This window comes from Ovis aries, chromosome 2 (genome assembly GCF_016772045.2).
Source record: "Ovis aries strain OAR_USU_Benz2616 breed Rambouillet chromosome 2, ARS-UI_Ramb_v3.0, whole genome shotgun sequence".
Taxonomy (NCBI): domain Eukaryota; kingdom Metazoa; phylum Chordata; class Mammalia; order Artiodactyla; family Bovidae; genus Ovis; species Ovis aries.
In genome coordinates, this window is record NC_056055.1 from 233,420,329 (window position 1) to 233,445,094 (window position 24,766).

General features: G+C 43.0%; 1 protein-coding gene across 1 annotated transcript in view; it reads right to left on the minus strand.

Moving 5' to 3' along the window:
- Positions 1–8,216: 8,216 nt before the first annotated feature.
- The window catches only part of PDE6D (phosphodiesterase 6D), a 56,251-nt gene continuing 39,701 nt past the window's right edge, over positions 8,217–24,766 (minus strand). The window contains exons 2-5 of the mRNA XM_004005001.6: positions 12,182–12,270; positions 11,485–11,610; positions 10,696–10,801; positions 8,217–8,798 (exon numbers count right to left, since the gene is read on the minus strand). Of these exons, the coding sequence (XP_004005050.1) occupies positions 8,717–8,798; positions 10,696–10,801; positions 11,485–11,610; positions 12,182–12,270 (403 nt within the window). The 3' untranslated portion in view covers positions 8,217–8,716. The remainder of the gene's footprint in view (positions 8,799–10,695; positions 10,802–11,484; positions 11,611–12,181; positions 12,271–24,766) is intronic.

Below are 24,766 nucleotides of genomic sequence, written 5' to 3' on the forward strand. Positions count from 1 at the left end.
ATAATTGTGTCCTCCAGAACACCACCACATCCACAACGGAGCTACCAGAATTCTGGGTCATAATGATACTATTTGAGAGCCTGGAAACACTGAGTATCACTATTGGTCATAAAACTATTTCAGTATCATGAAACATCTACTTTTAAGTAAATGTGAACCCTCCAAGAGTTTCCCAGGTGGTGCAGTGGTAAAGAATCTGGCCTGCCATTGCAGGAGACACAAGTGATGCACGTTTGATCCCTTTGTCAGGAAGATCCCCTGAAGTAGGAAGTGGCAACCCAGTCCAGTATTTTTGCCTGGAAAGTTCCATGGACAGAGGAGCCTAGTGGTCTACAGTCCAAAGCGTTGCCAAGAGTCTGACGTGACCGAGGGACTGAGCCTCCATGCACGCATGCACAAACCCTCCAAGAAAAACCTTAGTCTAATTCTACCAAATACGTTATATATGGTTGCTGAATACAAGTCAATTAAAAGAGAGTAACACTTAGACAATCTGCTGGAAGAGATGAGGTGGATTCCAGTTGTAGCCAAGGGTTGTGGTCCAAGTAACCAATATGTATGACCGACAATGTACCAGGAAAGAAAGGAAATGACCATGATCAACTTCTGTGATAATAGCACAAAGCAGTGGAATGAAATTCTTTTTCTCTAAACAGGTAGACCAATCACGCACAGCTTGATTATACAGGGGTGTCCCATGTACCATGCAGATGGCATATTGATAGCTCAAAATACACATTTTAGCCCAACACAAAAGCAATAATGATAATATACCTGAAACATTCAAGGTGACAATAATTTTCCTTATTCCCTTATAATTGAGAAGAGCTATTGGGGGTTGATTTGAATGAATCAACTCACCTAAGAAATCATTCTAAAAAAACTGAGTAAATGCTATTTTTTAACTTTGAATACATTTCCTCCAAAAAACTGCAAGACTTTAAAAGCATTTCATGGAAACACGCAGCTGTTTCAGAGTTCGGACCTGGGTGCTTAATACCCCTTTGTTGGTACTGCTGTCAGTGATGGTGATATTTGTGTGTTTAAGCATGTTTCTAATCCTCTGAAAGACATAATTTTAAACTAAAGGTTTTATCAGAGAGCCCCAAATGCTCTCTGTTCACAGAAATCTTTGTGTCTCAGAAATGTTTTTCACAGTGCAACTAGACCAAAACAAATAACTAACAATTCTCTTTATTAAGTAGTTAGGTCCGAACAACTTATTCAGTATTAATGTCCTACTTACTAGCCGTCATATTATTTTGGAAAAAGAAAAGCCACATAAATAGAGAGCAAAAATATTTTTATTTCTTATAATCACAAGGACTTACGAATGGAGTGTGTGTGCCTGTGGAATCCGGCACATCTTTTCCAACCTGGAGTCATATTGGACCACAACCCTCATTTCCTCTTCACAATGATTTTCAGCAGTGTGTAACAGATGTCCTGGACCATTACATTGCTTTTAAAAACTAAAAGTTCCTGTGCCACCCCTGTGAATTCACTGCAGTGCTCTGGGGTGCCTCAGTGTACAGATTGGGAAACAAATGTATTGGATTGGCCAGAAAGTTCGTTTGGGTTTTTGGTACGCTGCCATAGAAAAGCCCAAACGGACTTTTTGGCCAACCCGATATTTACTAAATTTCTGCTTCTCATTCCACTGCATCGCATTTCTCAGGTTCTTCAAAGCCATAGTCAAAGCTGCTCAGTTTCATACCAAATAAAAGCACCTGAAGGAGCTGCTAAGTGGCTTTATGTTTTCACTTTGAGGGCCATTTTAACGGTGCATTTATGGAAGGCGGCAAAACAAGTACCAGGTCACTAGCCAGAAATTCTAAAAATAAACTCGCCAGTACACAGGGATTGGTGAGCATATGCACTCCCTGGGGCGCTCTCTGGTTGTGGTGTGAAGGATAAATGGGGGTGCGGGGCAGGCATGCCGCTGGCTGGACCGTTCCCAGAAGGTTATAGGAACTTTAGCAGGGGCGGTGGGGATGGAGGACACGATGGGGGAGATGCTTATGGAAGCTGAGTCAACAGGGTCCCGTCTACTGGATGGAGGGCAGCCCACCCTCCCTACTAGCCTCCAGAAGGCCCCATCATCCCCCACACCTGGGAAGATTAACAAGAAATAATAATTATGCATTTATTTGGCTGTGCAGGTGTTTCTCGAGTTTCCGTGAGCCCGGGCTTCTCTCTGGTCGCGGTGCGCCTGGGCTCGCTGCAGTGACTCCGCTTGTTGCAGAGCGCGGCCTCTCTCGAGCGCGCCGGCTTCAGCAGTTGCAGCACTCGGGCTCAGGAGCACAAACTCAGTAGCTGCGGCGCACGGGCTAAGTTGCTTGGCCGCGTGTGGGATCTTCCCGGATCAGGGGTCGAACCTGCAGGAGTTGCATTGGCAGGCAGATTCAACGGCTGAGCTACCAGGAAAGTCCTAGGCAGATGTTTCTATCCGGCCATCCCCTCCAGGCCTGAGGGGTGGAGAGCAAGGATGTCCATACGGGCATCTCTGCCCTGCTTCCTCCTCACCCTCCTCTCCATCCTTCACCAGGTGGAAGGGGCAGGTGGTCACTCCTCCCACAGGGCAGGGCTTTCCCCATCACACCCAGAGGTCTTTGTACTATCAAGCCTGGCACATCTGGTTCTTACTTTGTTGATGACAGGTTAAAGAGTGTAAAAATCTTTCTGTTTGAGTCAAACCTGGCTTTCCAGACTGCTGGCTTGCTGCGGGGGCTTGTCAATCCTTGTTTCGGGGTCAAGGACTGAATGCTGACTTCTTTCAGTTTTTTCACCTCCTCATTTCAGGCATGATGCCACTGCACTGCCCTGTTTTCTTCAGAGCAAACTGATTACCATCTGAAATTATCTGCTTTCTGTCTCTTCTCATTAGGCACTCGTGGTAGGGACTTCGCTCATCTTGTCCAGCAAGTGTCTCCGTAACTTAAAACAGGTCTGGCACATAAAAAGTGCTCAGTAAGTATGTGTGGAGTGAATGTATAATGCTTAAAGAATTTGACAAATATGTTTGCAATATCAGTTCAGTTCAGTTCAGTTCATTCGCTCAGTCGTGTCCGACTCTTTGCGACCCCATGAATCGCAGCACACCAAGCTTCCCTATCCATCACCATCTCCCGGAGTTCACTCAGACTCACGTCCATCAAGTCCGTGATGCCATCCAGCCATCTCATCCTCGGTCGTCCCCTTCTCCTCCTGCCCCCAATCTCTCCCAGCATCAGAGTCTTTTCCAGTGAGTCAACTCTTCGCATGAGGTGGCCAAAGTACTGGAGCTTCAGCTTTAGCATCATTCCTTCCAAAGAAATCCCAGGGTTGATCTCCTTCAGAATGGACTGGTTGGATCTCCTTGCAGTCCAAGGGACCCTCAAGAGTCTTCTCCAACACCACAGTTCAAATGCATCAATTCTTTGGCGCTCAGCCTTCTTCACAGTCCAACTCTCACATCCATACATGACCATAGGAAAAACCATAGCCTTGACTAGGCGGACCTTAGTCGGCAAAGTAATGTCTCTGCTTTTGAATATACTGTCTAGGTTGGTAATAACTTTTCTTCCAAGGAGTAAGTCTCTTTTATTTTCATGGCTGCAGTCACCATCTGCAGTGATTTTGGAGCCCCCCAAAATAAAGTCTGACACTGTTTCTACTGTTTCCCCATCTATTTCCCATGAAGTGATGGGACCAGATGCCATGATCTTAGTTTTCTGAATGTTGAGCTTTAAGTCAACTCTTTCACTTTCATCAAGAGGCTTTTAGCTCCTCTTCACTTTCTGCCATAAGGGTGGTGTCATCTGCATATCTGAGGTGATTGATATTTCTCCCGGCAATCTTGATTCCAGCTTGTGTTTCTTCTAGTCCAGCGTTTCTCATGATGTACTCTGCATAGAAGTTAAATAAGCAGGGTGACAATATACAGCCTTGACATACTCCTTTTCCTATTTGGAACCAGTCTGTGTTCCATGTCCAGTTCGAACTGTTGCTTCCTGACCTGCATACAGATTTCTCAAGAGGCAGGTTAGGTGGTCTGGTATTCCCATCTCTTTCAGGATTTTCCAGAGTTTATTGTGATCCACACAGTCAAAGGCTTTGGCATATTCGTCAATAAAGCAGAAATAGATGTTTTTCTGGAACTCTCTTGCTTTTTTCATGATCCAGCAGATGTTGGCAATTTGATCTCTGGTTCCTCTGCCTTTTCTAAAACCAGCTTGAACATCAGGAAGTTCACGGTTCACGTACTGCTGAAGCCTGGCTTGGAGAATTTTGAGCATTACTTCACTAGCATGTGAGATGAGTGCAATTGTGCGGTAGTTTGAGCATTCTTTTGCATTGCCTTTCTTTGGAACTGGCATGAAAACTGACCTTTTTCAGTCTGGCACATAAAAAGTGCTCAATAAGTATGTGTGGAGTGAATGTATAATGCTTAAAGAATTTGACAAGCATGTTTTCAATATACACCAACTAAAAAAAAAAAAATCCCCAATTTACCAACATTTTAGGGACAGGGCAGCTGGAAGAAAATGAAGAGCCTGCAAAGTAACAAGGAGCAAAAGCTCAGGAAAGGGGCTCCCAGGACCCCAGCAGGTAAAGCAAGAAGGGCTGGACGGGGGTAGGGGCTCAGTGGAGTTCTCTGATGCCTCAGAGGAGACGCGGCCACAAGCCAGGTGAGCAGCAGAGGCAGAGTGCAAAGAGTGCGAGGAGATAATTCTGGGGAACTTGACTTTGTGGAGAAAGAAGAGGATGAAGCAGGAGCTGAAGGCTATGCAGGATTGATAGAAAGCCTTTTTTTTTTTAAATTCATCTTTTTTTTAGGGCAACTTGAACATGTTTTGTCGGCTGAGAGTTGAAGGATCCAGAGAAGAGAGGGCTTTCCTGATTTTTTCTGCACTGCGTGTCATCTCTTCCTTTGAATGCCCACCTTGTCCTTTTCTCGTGGCAGGCACTTATAACTGCTCAACTGGAGACGACGCTCGGAAATGCAGACCTGTGCTCTCTAACTGGTACACAGTGTGGCCTGAATGGGCCAGATCCTCTCTGCCAGACTGCGCGTCCTCCAACTCCCACGCCCGCCTGGGGCCAGACTCAGGGCTTCACCACATGCCCCATCACAGAAACCACCCAGCACTCGGGCCAGTAACACAGATGGGAAGGTGGATGAGACGGCTGACTCACGTCACACAGGAAACCTTAACCAAAACTCTCTAAATAGAAGTCTGTGTTTGAAAGAGTCTCTTAAGTTCTCCCAAGTCTTTCTCAAATGCCATGCTGCCTGGGGCTTTTCTGTCCTCCTCTAAAGACGACAAAGTTCCTCTGGATGGCCCCAAGCAACTGGACAGGTCAGAACTTGCACAGGTCAGAACAGGCCACTTGCACAAGTCAGAACTGGGACTGCCTTTGTTCCTTAAGCATGCTGCTTAGAGATCTCAGTTTATCTTATGGTCACCAGTGGACACATTATGTCTCTAATACTGAATGCCAGTATTTTGGATTTTAAAAAAAAATGTAAAAGTGGGTCAGCTTTTATTTTGCTTTCCAAAAATGCCTTGTCTTTTCTCAGCATCAACCTGTCTCTTTCCTTTTTCCTGGACTGTCTTCTCCCCAGAATCCACCCAGGGAAGGCTCCTGGGCCTGGACACATCCTGATGGAGAAAGGACTTCCCAAGGGGCTTCTCCACCTGCTTAGACTTCCTTCACTGCCCTGCTCCACTCACCCACCCAGCCAGCACTGTCAGGGACACACTGTGTTGCATTTGTATCCCTGTTGAAATACAGGGACAGTGCTGTATTTCAAAGATTGTTCCACAGACCACCTGTAGCAGAATCAGCCGGGGTGCTTCCATAGGCAGGTATCTGGGCCTGATACCCGCTGGGTCATCATTTCTGGGGATGGGCAGATGTCCATAAATGTTAGGGAAACAGTGGCTGTACACTGTGCCAGGTCTGATCTGAATGCATCTCCTTCCAATAACATTTTGTGATCTTTAATATATCCACCCCCAACCCCACACAGATTTTCAGGCATTTGGACCAGCATTCATCCTACAGGGGCTGACCTGAACCCAAGGATCCTGGTCCCTGCAGCTCCCGTGTCCTCTCTTTCCACCTGGCCTGTACCACCTCCCTTCTCCTCTCACCACAGCATTCAGTTATCCTCCCCATCAGTTCAAGTCCCACTTGTGCTTGAACTCCTTGATCAGCATTGTTCCCAAAGCACACGCTTTTCTTCCTTGTTTGTTTCATGGTTTGCTGTTGTTGTTCAGTCACTCAGTCATGTCTAACTCTTTGCGACCCCATGGACTGCAGCAGGGCAGGCTTCCCTGTCTTCCACTATCTCCTGGAGTTTGCTCAAACCCATGTCCATTGAGTCAGCGATGCCATCCAACCATCTCATCCTCTGTCGTCCACTTCTCCTCTTGCCTTCAATCTTTCCCAGCATCAGGGTCTTTCCCAATGAGTTCGCTCTTCTCATCAGGTGGCCAAAGTACTGGAGCTTCAGCTTCAGCATCAATCCTTCCATTGAGTATTCAGGCTTGATTTCCTTTAGGATTGACTTGTTTGATCTCCTTGCTCTCCAAGGAACTCTCAAGAGTCTTCTTGAGCACCACAGTAAAAAAGCATCAGTTCTTTGTAAATGTTCAATATTTCCTGAGCACATGTACCTTGGAGAGATGGCAAGCTTCTAAGAAGGACTGGGCCATGGTTCTTTTTGTTTTTCTCAGAGCAGCTAGAAAAGCAGTGCTAGCTGGGTGGGTGAGTGGAGCAGGGCAGTGAAGGAAGTCTAAGCAGGTGGAGAAGCCCCTTGGGAAGTCTTTTCTCCATCAGGATGTGTCCAGGCCCAAGAGCCTTCCCGGGGGGGATTCTGGGGAGAAGACACAGTCCAGGAAAAAGGAAAGAGACAGGTTGATGCTGAGAAAAGACAAGGCATTTTTGGAAAAAGAAAAGCTTGACTCACTTTTATCTTTTTTTTAAATCCAACCTTTGGTATTTAAAAATTAGGTTTTGAAGATAACAGATCTAAGAATGGAGTCATCACTGAAAGATGGAGATACAGTACTAAAAATGTTCTGCTTCTTCTCCCACCCACAGATGCAAACAGGCCCTTTGCAGTAACAGATGGAAGGAGAGCAGGGATCTAGGAGCAGGGGCTCCACCAAGAGGGCCCACTCAGTGTATTTTCCCTCCTCTGGCCTCAGACCTTACTACTTTAGGAACCAGAAAATTTTGCTTAAAAAAATTTTTTTTGGATGTGGACCATTTTTTAAAGTCCTTTATTGAATTTGTTACAATATTGCTTCTCTTTTAAGTTTGTTTTCTTGGTAGTGAGGCATGTGAGAAGGCACGTACATTGGAAGGTGAGGTCTTAACCCCTGGGCCTCCAGGGTAGTCCCAGAACCAGAAGACTTTTCATTGCTGGTATTTTATTAAGTACAGTGAAGGCTACTGATAGTTCACAGGTAAGTTCCTAAAAAAGAACCCTTTCTTGTTGTTCTCTGTGTTTTGTTTTTTTAAACTCTTTTGGCCACCCTACTCAGCATGTGGGATCTTAGCTCCCAATCAGAGATCAAACCTGAGTCCCGTGCATTGCAAGGCAGATGCTTAGCCCCTGAACCGCCAAGGAAGTCCCCAGAAGAACCCATTTTAGTTTTCTTTCTATTGTCAGACTTAAAAAGCACTGCAGATATAACTTCTGCTCCCCTACACGGGCTCCCTCTGACCTCGGTTTTCAAGGTCTCCCAGCATCCCTCCCCATCCAGGTTCTTCCCCATCACTGTTCTCCAGGTGAGTTTAGGGAGACCTTTTCTTCATTTTGTAACTTCTAGTGTCTTGTTTAGGAAGGTAAGAGTCCTTACTCGACTAACTTAGAATTTCCAACCTCTCTGGAAACCTCTTGAACAAATGCACATTATAAAAGAAGGGGAAAAGTTAAAAACAATAGACAAATGGAGGGCACATGTATGTTGTAGAAGAGAGCCACTAAATACCACATCTAAAAGACAAATGTCAAGGTCATGGGTCTTGCTCAAGTGTGTTGTACGTTCTTGGAAAGCAGTGACTGAAGCACTCAGGAACTGTAAGATCTATCAGTCCTCTCTGGAGCAAAACAGAGCTGTGATCCTACAGTCTGATAAATGTCATTCTTCCCATCATGGAGCCAGGTTCACATTCCAAGAAAAGGAGAAATCAAAGAAGTGTCATGCTAAAGACGTAGGAATATTTTAATTAACATGTTTTAATTAATTATGTAATAATAATAATATCAGTCTATTTTACAAGTTAAATGTATGAGAATGTATGAAATAGAAATGGTAGGAAAAAACTAAATGCGGGTCAGGAACATGAAGTTTTCCAAAACCAGGGGCCAAAAGATGTGTTGCCTGCAGGGCCCAAGGAGGAGGCAGGGAGGGTGATGGGAACAGCTCGTGATGTGTGTCTGTCCCTAGGTCTACTCCAGGAAGGAGTTGAGGCATGCCCTCTGCCCTGGTCTGGGACTGGGAGTTTATACCCTGGTCAACGGAAGATGGTGGCTTGAGAGAAAAAAGCCATCTGGTTACCTACACAGAGCTGGTCACCTGGTGGCCGCAGGTGGGTTTTGCCGTAGAAGGAATCAGGGGTGAAAGTGCCAAAAATCAAAGGTATAGAGGAAAAAAGTAAACAGTTTCCTCCATCCCTCTAAAAAAATGAATTCTTGAAACGCACACACATTCTTCTCTCAAACGTAGAAAAGCCTCACTCTGGATGTGCTTACGAGAAGATCGTCGTCAAAAAACTTTGTCTCTATGATAACATTTCCACTGTAAGTCAGAAGAGAGGGCAAAAGAGTGAGCGTGTTAGCAACAGATTTCATTTCCACAAAGTAGTTTCGGTCTGGCTTTACTGGGCCCGTGGACATGCACTCACTTATACAACCTTGGCTTGGGGATATTAAGATCACATGGGGTTAGACATCTCACATGACCTTTTAACTTATGTGATGAGGTTCATCTTCTTCAAGTTTAGAAATTAGAAGAGGGAGCATGTCTTAACCCACAGTACACCCAAGGCCCTCTGAGTGCTCTGCATGCAGAGGTGCCTATAAATACGACTTCCTGATTCACGTGAAAACCTCAGACTGCAGGGGTGGTATCTTTTCCTATAAAACTCACTCTGGTGGAAGCTGTGGGTTGGCCTGTCCTGCATCCTTCTCCTCACTTTGGGTAACAGCACTCTGTTCTTCTCTTGGGGGAACCCCTATCTCCAGTCCATGGTCAGTTAAGTGGCCCCTCCCTTGACTGACAAAGGGGCAGGCAGAGCATATAATTTGAGCCAATCAGAATCTCTCCCCTGAGCAAAATCCTTCCTATGGCTGCTCCTTGAGGAATCCATCCATGATTCCTGCCACCTGCATCCTCTAGCTCAGCCCTACCCTTTCAACTCTGTCCTGTAAGCCAGAGTCAGTTTCTGTGGCTTATGGCTCAATAACCCCAAACGATACGCCTGTTTTGTACACAGTGTGCAATTTCATTCTTCTTGGTGGGTATGTCAGTGTTTCCAAATCAAACTCCTCTTGAACTGAGTTAAAAGCAAGAGCGGTGCTATTCTGGGGTTCTAAAAAGTAAGACAAGTTAAATAACCTGAATATATTATCATAGACTTGCTGGTGTTAGCACCTAAAAGAAATCAGGCCTGGCCAAGAAGTCAAGTAAGGGTTAACAAAATCTAAAAAATGCCCATCTACTTATGACACTGTACTTTCCTAGGGTAGTTAATATCTACCAGATACATTTTTGCTGGTAATTAATTATAAAAAAATGGGTAAATAAGGAACTCAAAATCTGACTGATTAAATATAAATTTAATTATTTTATAATTTATACCATTATGTAGTTATAGTATTTTATAGTTTATACTATTATGCAAATAAAAATCTATCCAAGACATAAAAAAACTTCTATTTACAAATTCAATGTGATTTTCATTAAGGACCTGTTTAAAGAGGTGATCTAATGTCACACAATTATCTATTTGTGTATAAGATTTGCTACCAGGCAGTACTGTTAAAACCTTTACAAGACTAAAATCTTTTCTCAAGAGAAAATGGTAGGTGGGCAATGACTGATTGATTTGGAGGACAAAGGACAAACTAATTATTCTTTGAGCAGGAAGCAAATTTATAAAAATGGTAAGTGAGTCTCTGAAAAACTACAATCAAACATCATCCTCTAAGACAGAATTAGGACTCTGCCAGATTCTGCTGAGGGTCAAAAGAAGTACAGAGTATCAGAAGTTTGATAGTCAGGAAAGGGAGCAAATTAGCATAGATTTAATTTATGTTATGTGCTAGTTTCCTTACATACGATCTCATTTTATCCTCACTCTACCTCTGTGAGACAGGATTATTAATTCTCTGTTTAGAGAGAAGAGTAAGGCCCAGAGAAGTAAAGTACATAGCCCCAGTAAAGTACACAGCTAGTCAGGGTTAATCAGGAATTTAGTCTAAAGGTCTAGTCTGAAGTTTTTAATTCTTTCCACTCTATCATACTGTCTTTTTCACGTGACTGACATCAGTAAGCTGTAACCTTGGATACCCTGGATACTCTTACCCCTGTTCTCAACTTAGGCTGCCTGCCTGCTGAACGGAACCATGTATCCCATGTGCCTGGACTTGCTGCTTCAAGACACCTCCACCATCCCTGCGGCCCGCTCACTCACGTTAGCACGCTGGCTGGCATCATCTGGGACTCGGGTGCGGCCTCTATCAGGGACTGCCAGGTGTTTGTTGAGTTAGGGATCACAAAGCCAAACTCGAAGAACCATTCTGAAGGAAGAAGGAAAAGTGGGTGAGCTGGAGCCCTAGGCAGAGTCTCGGGGCTCTGTGTCGCCATCCGTTTGAGCAAGCCTCTTCCTACCTCAGGAACCACCAATGAAGCCATCAGAAACCTCCCAGGCCAGAGGCCATGAGAAAGGACATGGAAGCCCCCTGAACCACACCAGAGGCCTGTTCCTATGCTCTGAGATCTAAAGGACTAGGACCAGCAGCATTTTTTTATAAGTAGGCTGGATGTAAATTATACACAGAGGAATAGAACAGGCCTTTTCACTTGTCACTTCAGCTCTAAGACACAGAGTGCACTCTTACACCCAATGGTGAAGAAAACTCACTGCAGGGTGCCCTTGCCAGTGGAATCTGTATGTGACAGCATGGAGTGCACTGTACCAGGGCCTAACCAGCGGCTTCCTCATGACCACTTCAGTGACAAAGCTGGCACCACCCCTAGGCCCTCCAGGGTCAGTAATCCTCTCATTGGGCTCAGAGCCCCTCACAGTTGCCAGCTTTGTTTCTGCTTTTTGCCCAAGCTCCCAATCTGCCAGGGTGTAGGAACCCTATCCAAGGTGAGTTGCAAAATGGATGTTATCAAAGCAGGGCTTTAGTTCCCCGAGTCTTGACTTCTGCCCCTGTCACCCTAAGCCCAGATACGAGGCATGTAGGCAGCAGAATACCTTCCAGACATTGCCCTTTGAAGTAGACTTTTTGTTCCAGGCGGAATTTTTCCATTTGCTCTGCTGAAGAGAAGTTCAGTTCTCGAGACACTGCCTTGCATTTGAGGATTTTCTTGGGAACACGGGCTGGTAAAGAAAAAGAAATACTGAAACCATTTCTGGGAGCTTCTTAGAGATGATTTAGAGCATATCTTATCTATGCTAAATCTCAGAGAATGCCTCAGTAACAGAATTATACTTTTTGATTAGAGGCAGAGGTCCCAAATTGATCCAATGCATCTGACTGAAAGATCTTCAAGGAACAGCAGATTTAGTGCACAGAAAGGCCTTATCCAGCCCCTCTTATCAGGAAGGAGGCTGAATGGGAGCCTTCTTTCTAGCCTGTCCTGTCGGTTTTAACCCCTTGGTTTTTCTTTTATTTCAGTGAGATAAAAACACAAATTTTCTTTCAGAAAAAAAGTCAAGATCTTACTTTATATCTTTGGGTATGTTCTAATGCTAAAATTTCAGCACAGAGTTGGTTTTGGGAAGTAGGAGAAAGAAACATAAGGAAGGCACTAGAAATCTCAGCATCTCATGGATGGACGTGCTATGCCTGTAGAGGCCTGCCCGCTGGTGGTGCTGTGTCAACTCAGCTCCCTGACGCTCCGGGCCTGCTCTGCGTCATCAGCCCTGTGCAGAAAAGGGTGGAAAGTACCTTCGTGCTCCACGCCAGGGACTGACAGGTCTTCTGTTCCTTGCCAGAGTATCTTCCCTGTCTCAGCATCCCGAAGGTTCATCCAATTTCTGATCAAGTATATTAAGGAAAAAGAAGACCCTAAAGCCTCCTACTTTGTCCTCCAGGTATTTCAGATGTGCTCCTATTGACTCCTGTTTACTTCTCAGCAAGCTGGCCTGACTGCTAAGTGCCAAGAAAGCAAATACAACTGTGCAAGAGAGTGCACTAGACATTTAAAGAAGATGCAGAGACCCAGGGGAGATATTTTTATCTGCAACATGAGAGCTCACAGATGGTACACGTCTGGCAATTGCAAGAAAGAGGTAGAAAATGAACAGTGCAAAATTTAAAATAAAATTTTCCAACAGAAACTGACCAGCTGAAATAAAAAGACCTGAAGAAACAGGTATGAGAGAAATCCCAGGACATGACTCATGGAGATCGCCCTACAGTGAAAATCACTGTCCACAAGTGTTACTCACAAATCCAGACCTCTCAAAGCAATGCTTTTTTTTTTCGGCTGTGCCACTTAGCTTCTGGGATTTTAGTTCCTCGACTAGGGATTGAACTTGGGCCCAGCAGTGAAAGCAAAGAGTCCTAACCACTGCCAAGGAGTTCCAGTTCCCTCAAGTAGCTTTCTTTCCCCCTCACAATCAATATAAAGTCATTTATTTTTAAATTGGCAATAAAATTATCAAGTTTATATTTTAAAAAATGGAAAAAAAAACCCCTTCACTTTGTATTCCAAATGGTAAGCCCCAGGCCTCAATCTCAGGAAAGCCAGGGTCTGAGATTGGAATTTGGCTGTCCTTGCTGGAGCCAGGCCCGTGAAGGACATCATAGCCACAGGCCAAAGGGGGTCCCCTTGGCTCTGTCCGAGTTAAGTAGCTGCTGCAAAGGAAGCCAATGGGCTATGTCTGGGTTAGGCTGCTCCCCTAGCCTAGAAAACATTAAAGTCAAAGCTGAGATATCAGTCTGGCAAGCTGGCAGGCAGAGACCAGCAGGGAGACTAAGGAGGTCACATGGGCTCAGCATAGTCTTTACACTTACAAATTTCCTAGATGTTGTTTCCTGCAAGACAAGTGAGGAGGCAGGGACAAGGGATCTATCAAGTCCATTAACCTGGGAGCAGGAAGAGCTGCTGAGTAGACCTTGGCCTCCTCAAGCTGGGCACAGGACACCCAAAGGTCATGGAGATGATATTAAACTGCTGTGGGATGTTCTCAGGACAAACCTAGCCTAGGCAGCAAGAGAGGACAGGTGTCAAGCTTGCCATACCGTCTGTTTGCTATGTAGAAAAACCCAGTGGGGACTCACTTAGTCCTCACCCCAAAGATCTACGATTCTCTGAGGGCCTGAGCAGAAAACAAGTTTCCCAATGATGTGGGAAGATCACATTTCTATCACAATTCATTGTAAGTACGCGAATGTCTCTTACCTAACTTTTAGCCTGGGTACATGTTAAGTCACTTCAGTCACGTTCAACTCTTTGCCACCCTATGGATCTTAGCCTGACAGCTTCCTTTGTCCATGGAATTCTCCAGGCAAGAATACTGGAGTGGGTTCCCCCTGCCCTCTTCCCAACCCAGGGATCAAAAGTGCATCTCCCGCATCTCCTGCATTGGCAAGCAGGTTCTTTACCACCATTTTGAGGTTATAATATCCTCATTTCCAATTTCCTACTTCCTGAGAGATACACGCATATATGTACATACATGTCACACATATGATTATAAAAATACATTTGGAACACATAAAATGACTGAATGTTCATAGGTGCCTCAGTCTGAAACATCCTGAACCTGAACCTCAAGTACCTCATCCCCGGTCTACTTTAAGATGCCTGGTTATTCTGGGCCTCAAGGCAATGGCTTCACAAACATCACTTTAACAGTAAACAACCCATTCCCAAGACAGAGACACAAAAACAGTGACCCCACATCTCCAGACTTTACAGATGACTGTCTCAGGTGGCGCCTCCTTGAGTCAACATGACGAGTACAATATAGACAGAGATGGAAGTTGGCCATCGAGCTGAACACATGAAGAGCTTAACTGAAGGCTGCATTCCAAAGAAGTCAGCTTCCAAGACCAAAATGACCTCTGCTGTTCCCTCCTATTGCCAGGCCAGGGACAATGAGCTGTGAGAACTGGGACCCTGCCCCTGGGACTGCCCCAGTCCCCTGGGATGAAAGACAAAGTTGAGAGATACTTTTAGAAAGAAAAAAACACAAAAGGATAGAAAATGAGAGTAAAGATACAAAAACTGGACCTAGTACAACAGGCCCAACATCTAGCAAATATAACTTTGAGAAAGAAGAGAAAAAAACAAGGAGAGGAAGTCATCAAAAAAATGAATTCAAGAAAATGTCCCAGATTGAAAAGGTCCAGCAAGGGCCTGAATTGCATCACTGTGAACTTGCAGAACATCAAGGTTAAAAGACAAGCTTTCAGAAGGAAAATGAGTTGTTACCCAAAAGGTCAAAATCAGAATGCATAAGACTTTTCAACAGGGACTCGAGGACAGAAAAAAATGGAGCAGTGCCTTTAAAATTCTTAAAGAAATGATTCCTAAAACTAATAAGCCTTTACTTTCTCAAGAAACTAATAGTAACATGCTCCTTCAAAATGACAGGGAAGACCAAGGAAGAGGATAACATGGAATCCAGAAAGCAAGGGATCTAAAACAAGAAACAGCAAAGGGGTCCTCAGAGTGATGGTGAAGGAGACCCCAAGACAAGACCTCCTTAACAGGCCTGGAGGGCAACAGGTCCAGGGTCCAGACAAGAGCAAGCCATAACACTCACGGAGACATTTAAGAAGATGAAATTAAAAACAACAAAAACAAAACGATGAAATTCATATATCTAATGTGTTTATGCTCAGATATGCAGATGACATCACCCTTATGGCAGAAAGTGAAGAGGAACTAAAAAGCCTCTTGATGAAAGTGAAAGAGGAGAGTGAAAAAGTTGGCTTAAAGCTCAACATTCAGAAAATGAAGATCATGGCATCTGGTCCCATCACTTCACGGGAAATAGATGGGGAAACAGTTGAAACAGTGTCAGACTTTATTTTTTTGGGCTCCAAAATCACTGCAGATGGTGATTGCAGCCATGAAATTAAAAGACGCTTACTCCTTGGAAGGAAAGTTATGACCAACCTAGATAGCATATTGAAAAGCAGAGACATCACTTTGCCAACAAAGATCCATCTAGTCAAGGCTATGGTTTTCCAGTGGTCATGTATGGATGTGAGAGTTGGACTGTGAAGAAAGCTGAGCGCCGAAGAATTAATGCTTTTGGTGTTGGAGAAGACTCTTGAGAGTCCCTCGGACTACAAGGAGATCCAACCAGTCCATTCTAAAGGATAGCAGTCCTGGGTGTTCTTTGGAAGGAGTGATGCTAAAGCTGAAACTCCAGTACTTTGGCCACCTCATAAGAAGAGTCGACTCATTGGAAAACACTCTGATGCTGGGAGGGATTGGGGGTAGGAGGAGAAGGGGATGACAGAGGATGAGATGGCTGGATGGTATCACCGACTTGATGGACGTGAGTCTGAGTGAACTCTGGGAGTTGGTGATGGACAGGGAGGCCTGGCGTGCTGCGATTCATGGGGTTGCAAAGAGTCGGACACGACTGAGCGACTGAAATGAACTGAACTGATGTGTTTATATGGAAAGAGGGTTGATTCAATTAAGGGAGGCTTGGGGATCAAATTAGTGAGAAGTATAGAAAATTTAAGCAAATTTAAAAAAACAATTATTAGCATCAGGGAAAAATTAAATGTGGTACTGGAGAAAGGAGTAGTCACAGCATAACACACAGCTTTATCACAGCACTGACAAAGTGATGATAAAAACACAGAACACAGGTTCACCACAATCATCCCGGGAGGATGGGAAAAGGAGAAGAGAATGCATGTGTGATTAAGAGGAAAGTATTGAGACAGAACAAAACTCATTTTCATCACGGAAAGTCGATAAATAATGCTTAAAAGGGAAATATTAAGATATAACCACGGTGCACTATTTGGAAATATCAAGATAAACACCAAATAAATCAGTTGGAAAGAAGTGAAAATAGTTTTCTCTAGGGAGAAGAAAATCGCAGTGTGAGCAATGAAATACTCTTTGTCTTCAGAAACCAGGGAGAACTATGACTCTATGTGAAGTATACATACAACTCTGATAAAAATAAAGACTAAGTTTAAAAAAGATAGTCCGAAGTTTGTTTTGTTTGTTTGTTTTTAAAGACAATGAACAAAGCATTGAAGGAAAAGAAAATTAATATTCTCCATGCATAGCTGAGCCTGAAAAAGATGGTTAATATTTGTAAAGAGACTGAGCTCCAGACAAATACAGTTGATAGTTTATATGTCTTTTTTTTCCCCCCTGGCTATCCAGCAACCAAACCTTCTTCCCAACCAGCACCCCACAGCCTTCTTTCCCCTGAGGGAGGCAGTGAGTGCTCTGAACTATAGCAACTAGAAGATTCAGCTTCTCTCCTAGTCACAGTGCAGCTAGGGGCAAGCATATGACCTAGGCTGGGACACCCCGGGCCCTGAAGCTGTCATCACACAAAGATTTGAGGAAAAGCCAGCAGTTCCTCAGGGTAGGGCAGCAGGTTATACCAACCTGACGCTCCCTGCAGTGTGTCAGTTCTGAAGCAGCAGAAAGCCTCTGAGAGTCTTTTCCAAGGGTTGGGTAGCTTGCAGTGCAGAACTCTGAACAACACAGTTGATGAGCATCATTATGTATGGAATGGTTCTACATTTAACCCTCTGGAGAGACTCTAAAGTTTTGCTGCTATATAAAAAAGGTCACAAAAGAGAACCAAGGGTTATCCAGTAGTGTGCCCGAATGTGATTGGCACCTAAACCTCCCGTGCCCTGGACATGCTTGGGCACTGTCCTCGGACATGCACCCACCATTGCTCTGAAATTGTGTTGGTTGTGCTACTCTCCTCTCAGTGTGCGAAATCCTAACAAATTCTCCTGCAAGCTCATTATATCTCTTGATACAGTTGCTCTGTTGCACCTACGTGGTTTTCTCACCTCTTTCATATTTCTACATTCCACTTTTTAATTTTAGTAACTGAATCTAAAAGCAAGTTAAAAGTATCCACATTTGCTTAGGTATCTTAAAAAGTGTAAACGGTTTTTCTTTTCTTGGGCTCCAAAATCACTGTGGATGGTGACTGCAGCCACGGAATTAAAAGATATTTGCTCCTTGGAAGGAAAGCTATGACAAACCTAGACAGCGTATTAAAAGCAGAGACATCACTTTGCCAACAAAGGTCCACAGAGTCAAAGCTATGGTTTTTCCAGTATTCATGTACATGTGTAAGAGCTGGACCACAAAGAAGGCTGAGCATCGAAGAAATGATGCTTTCAAATTGTGGTGCTGGAGAAGACTCTTGAGAGTCCCTTGGACAGCAAGGAGATCCAATCTGTTCATCCTAAAGGATATCAGTCCTGAATATTCATTGGAAGGACTGATGCTGAAACAAAGAGCTGACTCATTGGAAAAGACCCTGATGCTGGTAAAGAATAAGGGCAGGAGGAGAAGGGGGTGACAGAGGATGAGATGGTTGGATGGCATCACTGACTCAATGGACATGAGTTTGAGCAAACTCTGGGAGATAGTGAAGGACAGAGAAGCCTGGTGTCCATGGGGGTTGCAAAGAGTCAGACACAAATCTGCAACTGAACAACAACATACATATACTTACCCATTCTAGAGTCTCCATGTATTAAGAGAAAGCTTCCCCACCTGGAGAAATAAAACAGGCACTACTGCTCTAGCAAGTCCATGCTGAACTCAGATCTAAACAGAACTGCCTTAGACATTTAAGCCCAAGGTTTTCAGAAGACACAGTACTCATTCAACCTGCAGTGTACATGCTTTTCATTCTTTTCCTGCAGATAGTCTCTTATGTACTAATATAGCCACAATGGACACCAGCCTTTCTTAAATAAGAGAACTAAAATTACTTCTAAATTTCCAGGCTCACAATGCAAGTAGGACATTCTAGCAAAACTACTATAAGAAAAGCCTTGGGGAAGTTCTCCTCACAAAGCAACAGATGGATCAGACCTAGTAGCTTCTAGAAAAAGCATTACTGTCCCTGACCCAGGTCAGCAAACAAAAGCCTGGGACCAGGACTTACTCTTCAATCTGTCGGGGGATAAAAAGAAAATAGCCTTAAATTATTCTGTCTGATAGTGGATAGTGAATTTGTTTCCTCCATTTTATAAGGCAGAGAGGCTGCTAAAAACATATAGCTTAATTCCTTAATATAAGCATCTCTTCTCTTTATAAATAATCAGATTAAGGACTTAATTATCTTTGGGGAAAATATAGTAAAAAAAAAAAAGTATCTTCTGCCACTTCAACAATTAGGCATTTCCTGTATGTACCCTAATCTGAAATATTATTTACTAGTGTCTGTATCATATGTTCATTTCATAATCCTAAACCTGTGACATTTTAGCTTCAATAAATAACACAAAAAGCTTCCCAGGTAGCAGAGAGGTAAAGAATCCACCTGCCAATGCAGGAGACATGGGTTTGATCCCAGGGTCGGGAAGATCCTCTGGAGGAGGAAATGGCAATCCACTCCAGTAGTCTTGCCTGGGGAATCCCATGGACAGAGGAGCCTGGTGGGCCACAGTCCAAGGGGTTGCACAGAGTTGGACAAGACTAAGTGATTGAGCACATACATACACACACACCCACACATACAATACAAAATCAGAGAAATACAAACAGAGCTCCATTCAAAGATACTGGGGTGAAGGTTACTTAGAGACCCTCCAAGTTCTGTGATTTTAGGGGTGAAAAGAAAGGCTCTTAGCTCATGATAGAGATGCAGTCATTTTTGTTGTTGTTGTTATTAGTCGGACACTAAGTCATGTCCGACTCTTTGCGACCCCATTGACTGTAGCCCACCAGGCTCCTCTGTCCATCGGATTCCCCAGGCAAGAATACTGGAGTGGGTTGCCATTTCCTCCTCCAGGGGACTGTCCCGACCCAGGGATCAAACCCACATCTCCTATGGAGTCATTTGGGAACAGCTTTCTAAATTATAAAAATACAAATCCATGATACCCTATCAGTAAAAAGAAATAAAAATGATTGAGGAAAGTGTCTTAAAATAGTAACAATGAGAAAAGCTGGTCCACAAAAGAAGCAGCATATTTGCCTAAAAGTGCTGGAAATGAAAGACAAGCTCTTATGACTGATAATCATCTGGCTGAACACATTTTTTAACAGCTTTTTGCCAATCAGATTTTTAAAAGAAAAAAGAACCTGAGTTTTAAGGCTCAAAGTTCAAGTCACTTCCTATCTTGAGAGAAGAGGATTAGGTGGACAAGCTTTAAGGAGGGGGAGCTGGAGGACTATTTATAAATACCACCTTCTGGGTCAGCCAGGTCTTTTCTCATTTAAAAGCTCCCTGGTGATTTATATACGAGATGAGCACAGAGGAACGCTCCTTTACTAAGGGAAGCCTGTGCTGGGGAAGAGGGGTTGTCCCCGGTACCTCTATATTTGGAACCAGGCACCCAAAAGGAGATGCACTCTCACATGTAAAATAAAAGCATCTTAAAAAGAAGCTTCAGAACAAAAGCAATAGTTTGTAAAGTATTAAGCTTTACGAAAGTTAATAGAGGAAATAAACTAAGAGAAACATTATGGAAGAATGAGACATTCGGTTCAATGTGGACAGTTGTATAAGTCCTCTGATGTTTTAAAGAAAGACATGGTCTGGTATGAATTAGATGCAGTCCAGTGTAGGAGCTGGGGACAGTCCTAAGGTACAGAAGGCAGTGGAGGTGCAGAGGTGGTAGTGGAGTGGGAAGGGAGCGTGTGGGGGTTGGAAGAAACCAGTTAGATGAGTGGTTGTGGTGGTAGTTTAGTTGCTAAGTTGTGTCCAACTCCTGTGATCCCGTAGACTGTAGCCTGCCAGGATCCTCTGTCCATGGGATTCTCCAGGAAAGAATACTGGAGATGAACTGGGTACTAGGTAAATTTCTCCTAGAGATGTCAGTTCAGGAACTGGGATACAAAGACTTAAAATACTTCATAACAATCATCTATAGAAGCATTTTGGAAGAGTACATTGAGTCTTGTGGGTCTTCAGTTCAGTTCAGTTCAGTTGTGTCCGACTCTTTGCGACCCCATGAATGGCAGCACGCCAGGCCTCCCTGTCCATCACCAACTCCCGGAGTTCACTCAGACTTGCGTCCATTGAGTCAGTGATTGCCATCCAGCCCTTAATTCGTTTTAAATGGAAATAGTAAACATTAATTTTTGATTGATTACTGAATAAGATGAACATTCATTATTATACTATATATATAATATGCATTATATTAACAACATTAATATGTTGAACAGAACAGAGTCACTGGACATGCCAGTATCTCACTGGCCAGTTAAGGGAGGGAAAAATGAGGGACATTAAGGCAAGGCAAGGGAATAGAGAGGGAATGAGGAAGGCAAAGAGGGGAAAGAGGAAAGAAACACAGAGCACACAAGAACAGGAAAAGGGACTCGAGGTGAGAGAGTTAAAGAAGAACTCAGAACCAAGAGACAGGGTGAGGACAGAAGGGAACAGAGAGGAAGAGGTTCGGCAAATGGAGAGGTCAGATTCTAGTTTTTTCTACTTTAATATTGCACTATAGAGCGTTTTGGTTAATGACTTTCACAGAATGGTTTGAAATTGATGGGTGGAGAAGGAAGCAGCAATCCAACCATCAAGCCCCTCTGACAGTGTTAATTGGCTGATTCATAGTTTTCTGGCATTTATTATCCAAACTGTGGTTACCAGTGGGGAGAGGGTATGTTTTGAGGGGCAATATAGGATGACGTGAAGAGGAAGTACAAACTATTAGCTATAAAATAAGCTATAAGGACACACTGAACAACATGGGGAATACAGCCATATTTTATAGTAACCTATAAATGGAGTATAGCTTCCCTGGTGGCTCAGATGGTAAAGAATCTGCCTGCAATGCAGGAGACCTGGGTCAGGAAGGTCCCCTGAGGACAGGAATGGCTATCACTCCAGTATTCTTGCCTGGAGAATCCCATGAACATGTGGAATCTTCCCAGACCAGGGATTGAACCCATGTCCCCTGCACTGGCAGGCAGATTCTTAACCACTGGATCACCAGGGAAGTTCTGTTGCCATTCTTGCCTCCTCCTCAAACCCATTCCCACAGATGGAAGTGGTTTTTTAGAACTGTAAATCAGATGTCAATCCCCATTTTTTCCTTTGCACTTAGAAAAAAAAAAAGTCCTTTGTGTGGTTTCCAGGGTCCCCCAGTTGCTACCTTCTGCTCACAGTGGGCTCCTTCTATGGCTCTGACACAGTCTCTTCTCCCTGCTCTTGTCCTCACTCTGCACACCCTCAGGTCATGGCTTCAGTGCCACCTCCTCAAAGACACCCGGGACCACTCAATTTCCAGCAGTTTCTAAAATCAGATCTGCCTGATTCCTGGGTCAGGGTTTCTTCTTGCCCCAGGGTCAACACCTGGCCACAGCTGGCTTCCCAGAAGCAGAGGATTTGTGGTACCTTCATCTCCCCTGAAAAAAAGGCTACCCCTCCATCTTTGTGTGTTGCTCTCTTGGTCAAAAACCTTCAATGGATCCTCCCAGACTGATGCAGGGCTCCCCATATATCTGATTTCAAACTATCATTCATTCAGTAAATGATTACTGACAACCTACTATGTGCCAAAGACTGACATCAAAGTCACATATGAAAAAAGTCTAGGCAATGTTGTTTCATAAAAAGTGACAGGTGACCCACTCCAGTATTCTTGCCTGGAAAAGTCCATGGACAGAGGAGCCTGGTGGGCTGCAGTCCATGGGGTTACCTGACTGACCATGAGTGCATCAGGGTGGAGGGAGATGAGTTGATGGCAATAAACTGGTAGAACCAAAAAAAAAAAAAAAAAAAGTACCAGGTGGAGGGAAATAATAATTCTAAATTCGTATTATTTTATTAAAATTATGATCTTAAATATGTGTGCAAAAATATTTCATCCACATTCCTTTTTAAAATATTTGGGAAACCTGGCATCCTGCAGTCCTTGGGGTGTAAAAGACTTGGACACAACTTAGGTACCTAACAATAATAGCAAATACTGTGTATAATTCAGCAAATTTACTACTCTTAGTATAATTCTTTCTGGCCTCTGGAAATTTCCTATTCCAGAAATCCAAGGACACTCTTTTGTCTTGCTGTTTTTGCCATAAGTTCCAATTAGCATATAGTTCATTGATAGATACATGTAATTTTATGTCCCCTGGTTGTAATTTTTTGGGTAACTGATCTCTTTTTAAAGATAGATGACTGACATAAGCTATAGAATAATTCAATTAAACTTTTTAGCAATAAAACATAACAGGAAGAAACTATTTGAGAAGTGACTCTTGGTCAACATAGATCTCAAGTAACAAAACTAGAATTTAATGTTCAGTGAGAAACAAAAATTTATATGTGTGTTTGGGAATGCATGTAAGAATTAAAGATTTTAAAATTTAAAAAATAAAAAACTAAAATTAAAAAAATAAATAAATAAATATTTTTTCATTGGAATGATAAGAAATTGCCTTATATTCAGGGTCACCATATATTTAGGAATTATTTTGATAATTTTGTGGGTTTTCTTTACTTAAAACCAAAAAATTTACTCACTTCTTTAAAGATAATTCATACTCCAGCTGGATAATCTGCAATGATACTGAGATAATTCTTAATGATATTAACTGCAACCCTGATATCAATCTAAGGATGGAAGATACATAAGATTTCAATTCATAGCAATTCACCAAGAAGGGAATTGGTTTATCAAGTGTTATTCTATTCTAGCCTTTTACAAAAATAAACTTTAAATTTTAGAATAGTTTTAGATTTACAGAAAAGCTGTAAGATAGTAGAGTTCTCATATACCCAATACCAGTTTCCCTTTTTATAAAAATCTTATGTTTGCTGCAACTTACGAACCCACACTGATACATTATCATTAATTAAAGTCCTGGGTTCAATCCTTGGGTTGGGAACATTCACTGGAGAAGGGAAAGGCTACTCACTCCAGTATTCTGGCCTGGAGAATTCCACAGACCGTACAGTCCATGGGATCACAGAATCAGACATGACTGAGCGACTTTCACTTCACTTCATAGTTTGTTCACATTTCCTTAGTTTTTATGTAATGTCCTTTTTCTGTCCCAGGATCCTATTCAGGAATCCACGTTACATTTAGTTGTCGTGTCTCCTGAAGGTCTTCTTTTTTAAAGTTATTTTTATTTATTTATTTATTTTGGTTGTGCCACTATGCAGCATGTAGGATCTTAGTTCCCCATCCAGGGACTGAACTGGCGTCCCCTGCATTGGGAACACCAAGTCTTAACCACTGGACCACCAGGGAAGCCCCTGAAGCTCTTCTTGGCTGTGAGAATTTCTCAGACCTTCCTTGTTTTTGGTGACCTTGACAGTGTTGAGGAGCACTGGTCAGGTATTTTCTGGATGTCCATCAGCTGGGGTTTGTCTGATGTTTTTTCTTATGATTAGACTGGAGTTGTGGGTTTTGAGGAGGAAGACCACTGAAGTAAAGGGCCATTTCCATCATATCATGTCAAGGGTACATAATGTCAACATGACTTATCACTGTTGATGCTGACCTCAATTGCCTGGCTGAGGTAGTACTTGTCAGCCTTCTCCATTGTACACAGTCATTTCCCCTTCTTTCCATATTGTACTCTTAGAAGGAAGTCACTGTATGTAGCATGAATTAAGGGGTGGGGAGTTATATTCCACGTCCCAGTGGGAAGAATAACTAGATGAATTATCTGAAACTCTGCAATGGAGATTTGTCTATTTTCCTATTTATTTTTATATAAAATTATTTATTTATATCAGTTCAGTTGGTTTTATTATCAAATAACTGTGCTCTGATACCTAAATTATCTATCCACATGAAAATATTTCAACACTAAGCAATTTGTTTAAAAATATTTAAGATGGGATTTCCTTGGTGGTTCAGTGGCTAAGACTCAGCTGTCTCAATGAACAGGGCCTGTGCTCCATCCCTGGTCAAGGAACTAGATCCCACATGCTGCAACTAAGAGTTTGCATGCCTCAACTAAGACTTGGTTCAGCCAAATAAATAATAAAAGTAAGTAAATATTAAAACAATATTTAAGATATTCACCTCTAAGTCTCAGGGATTCATTTGGATTGTAGAGGGGAAGACAGACACCACAGGGTATATTAGTATACAGTAAAAGGGAAAGCTGAGACAGAGGAAAACAAAATTGGTTTGGAGCAGAACACCTGGATGAAAGTCCAATTTCTACCGTATAACAGTTGTGTGATCTTAGATTAAGTCATTTATCCTGCCCGAGTTTTAGTTTGTCAACTAGTGATAATACTTTAAGCCTTAAGGTTACTGCAGGATTATATGAAATACTTATAAAAATGGTTTATACACTGATAAACTTGATACAGGGCTACCCAGAAGGCACCATGATAAAGAATCTGCGTGCCAATG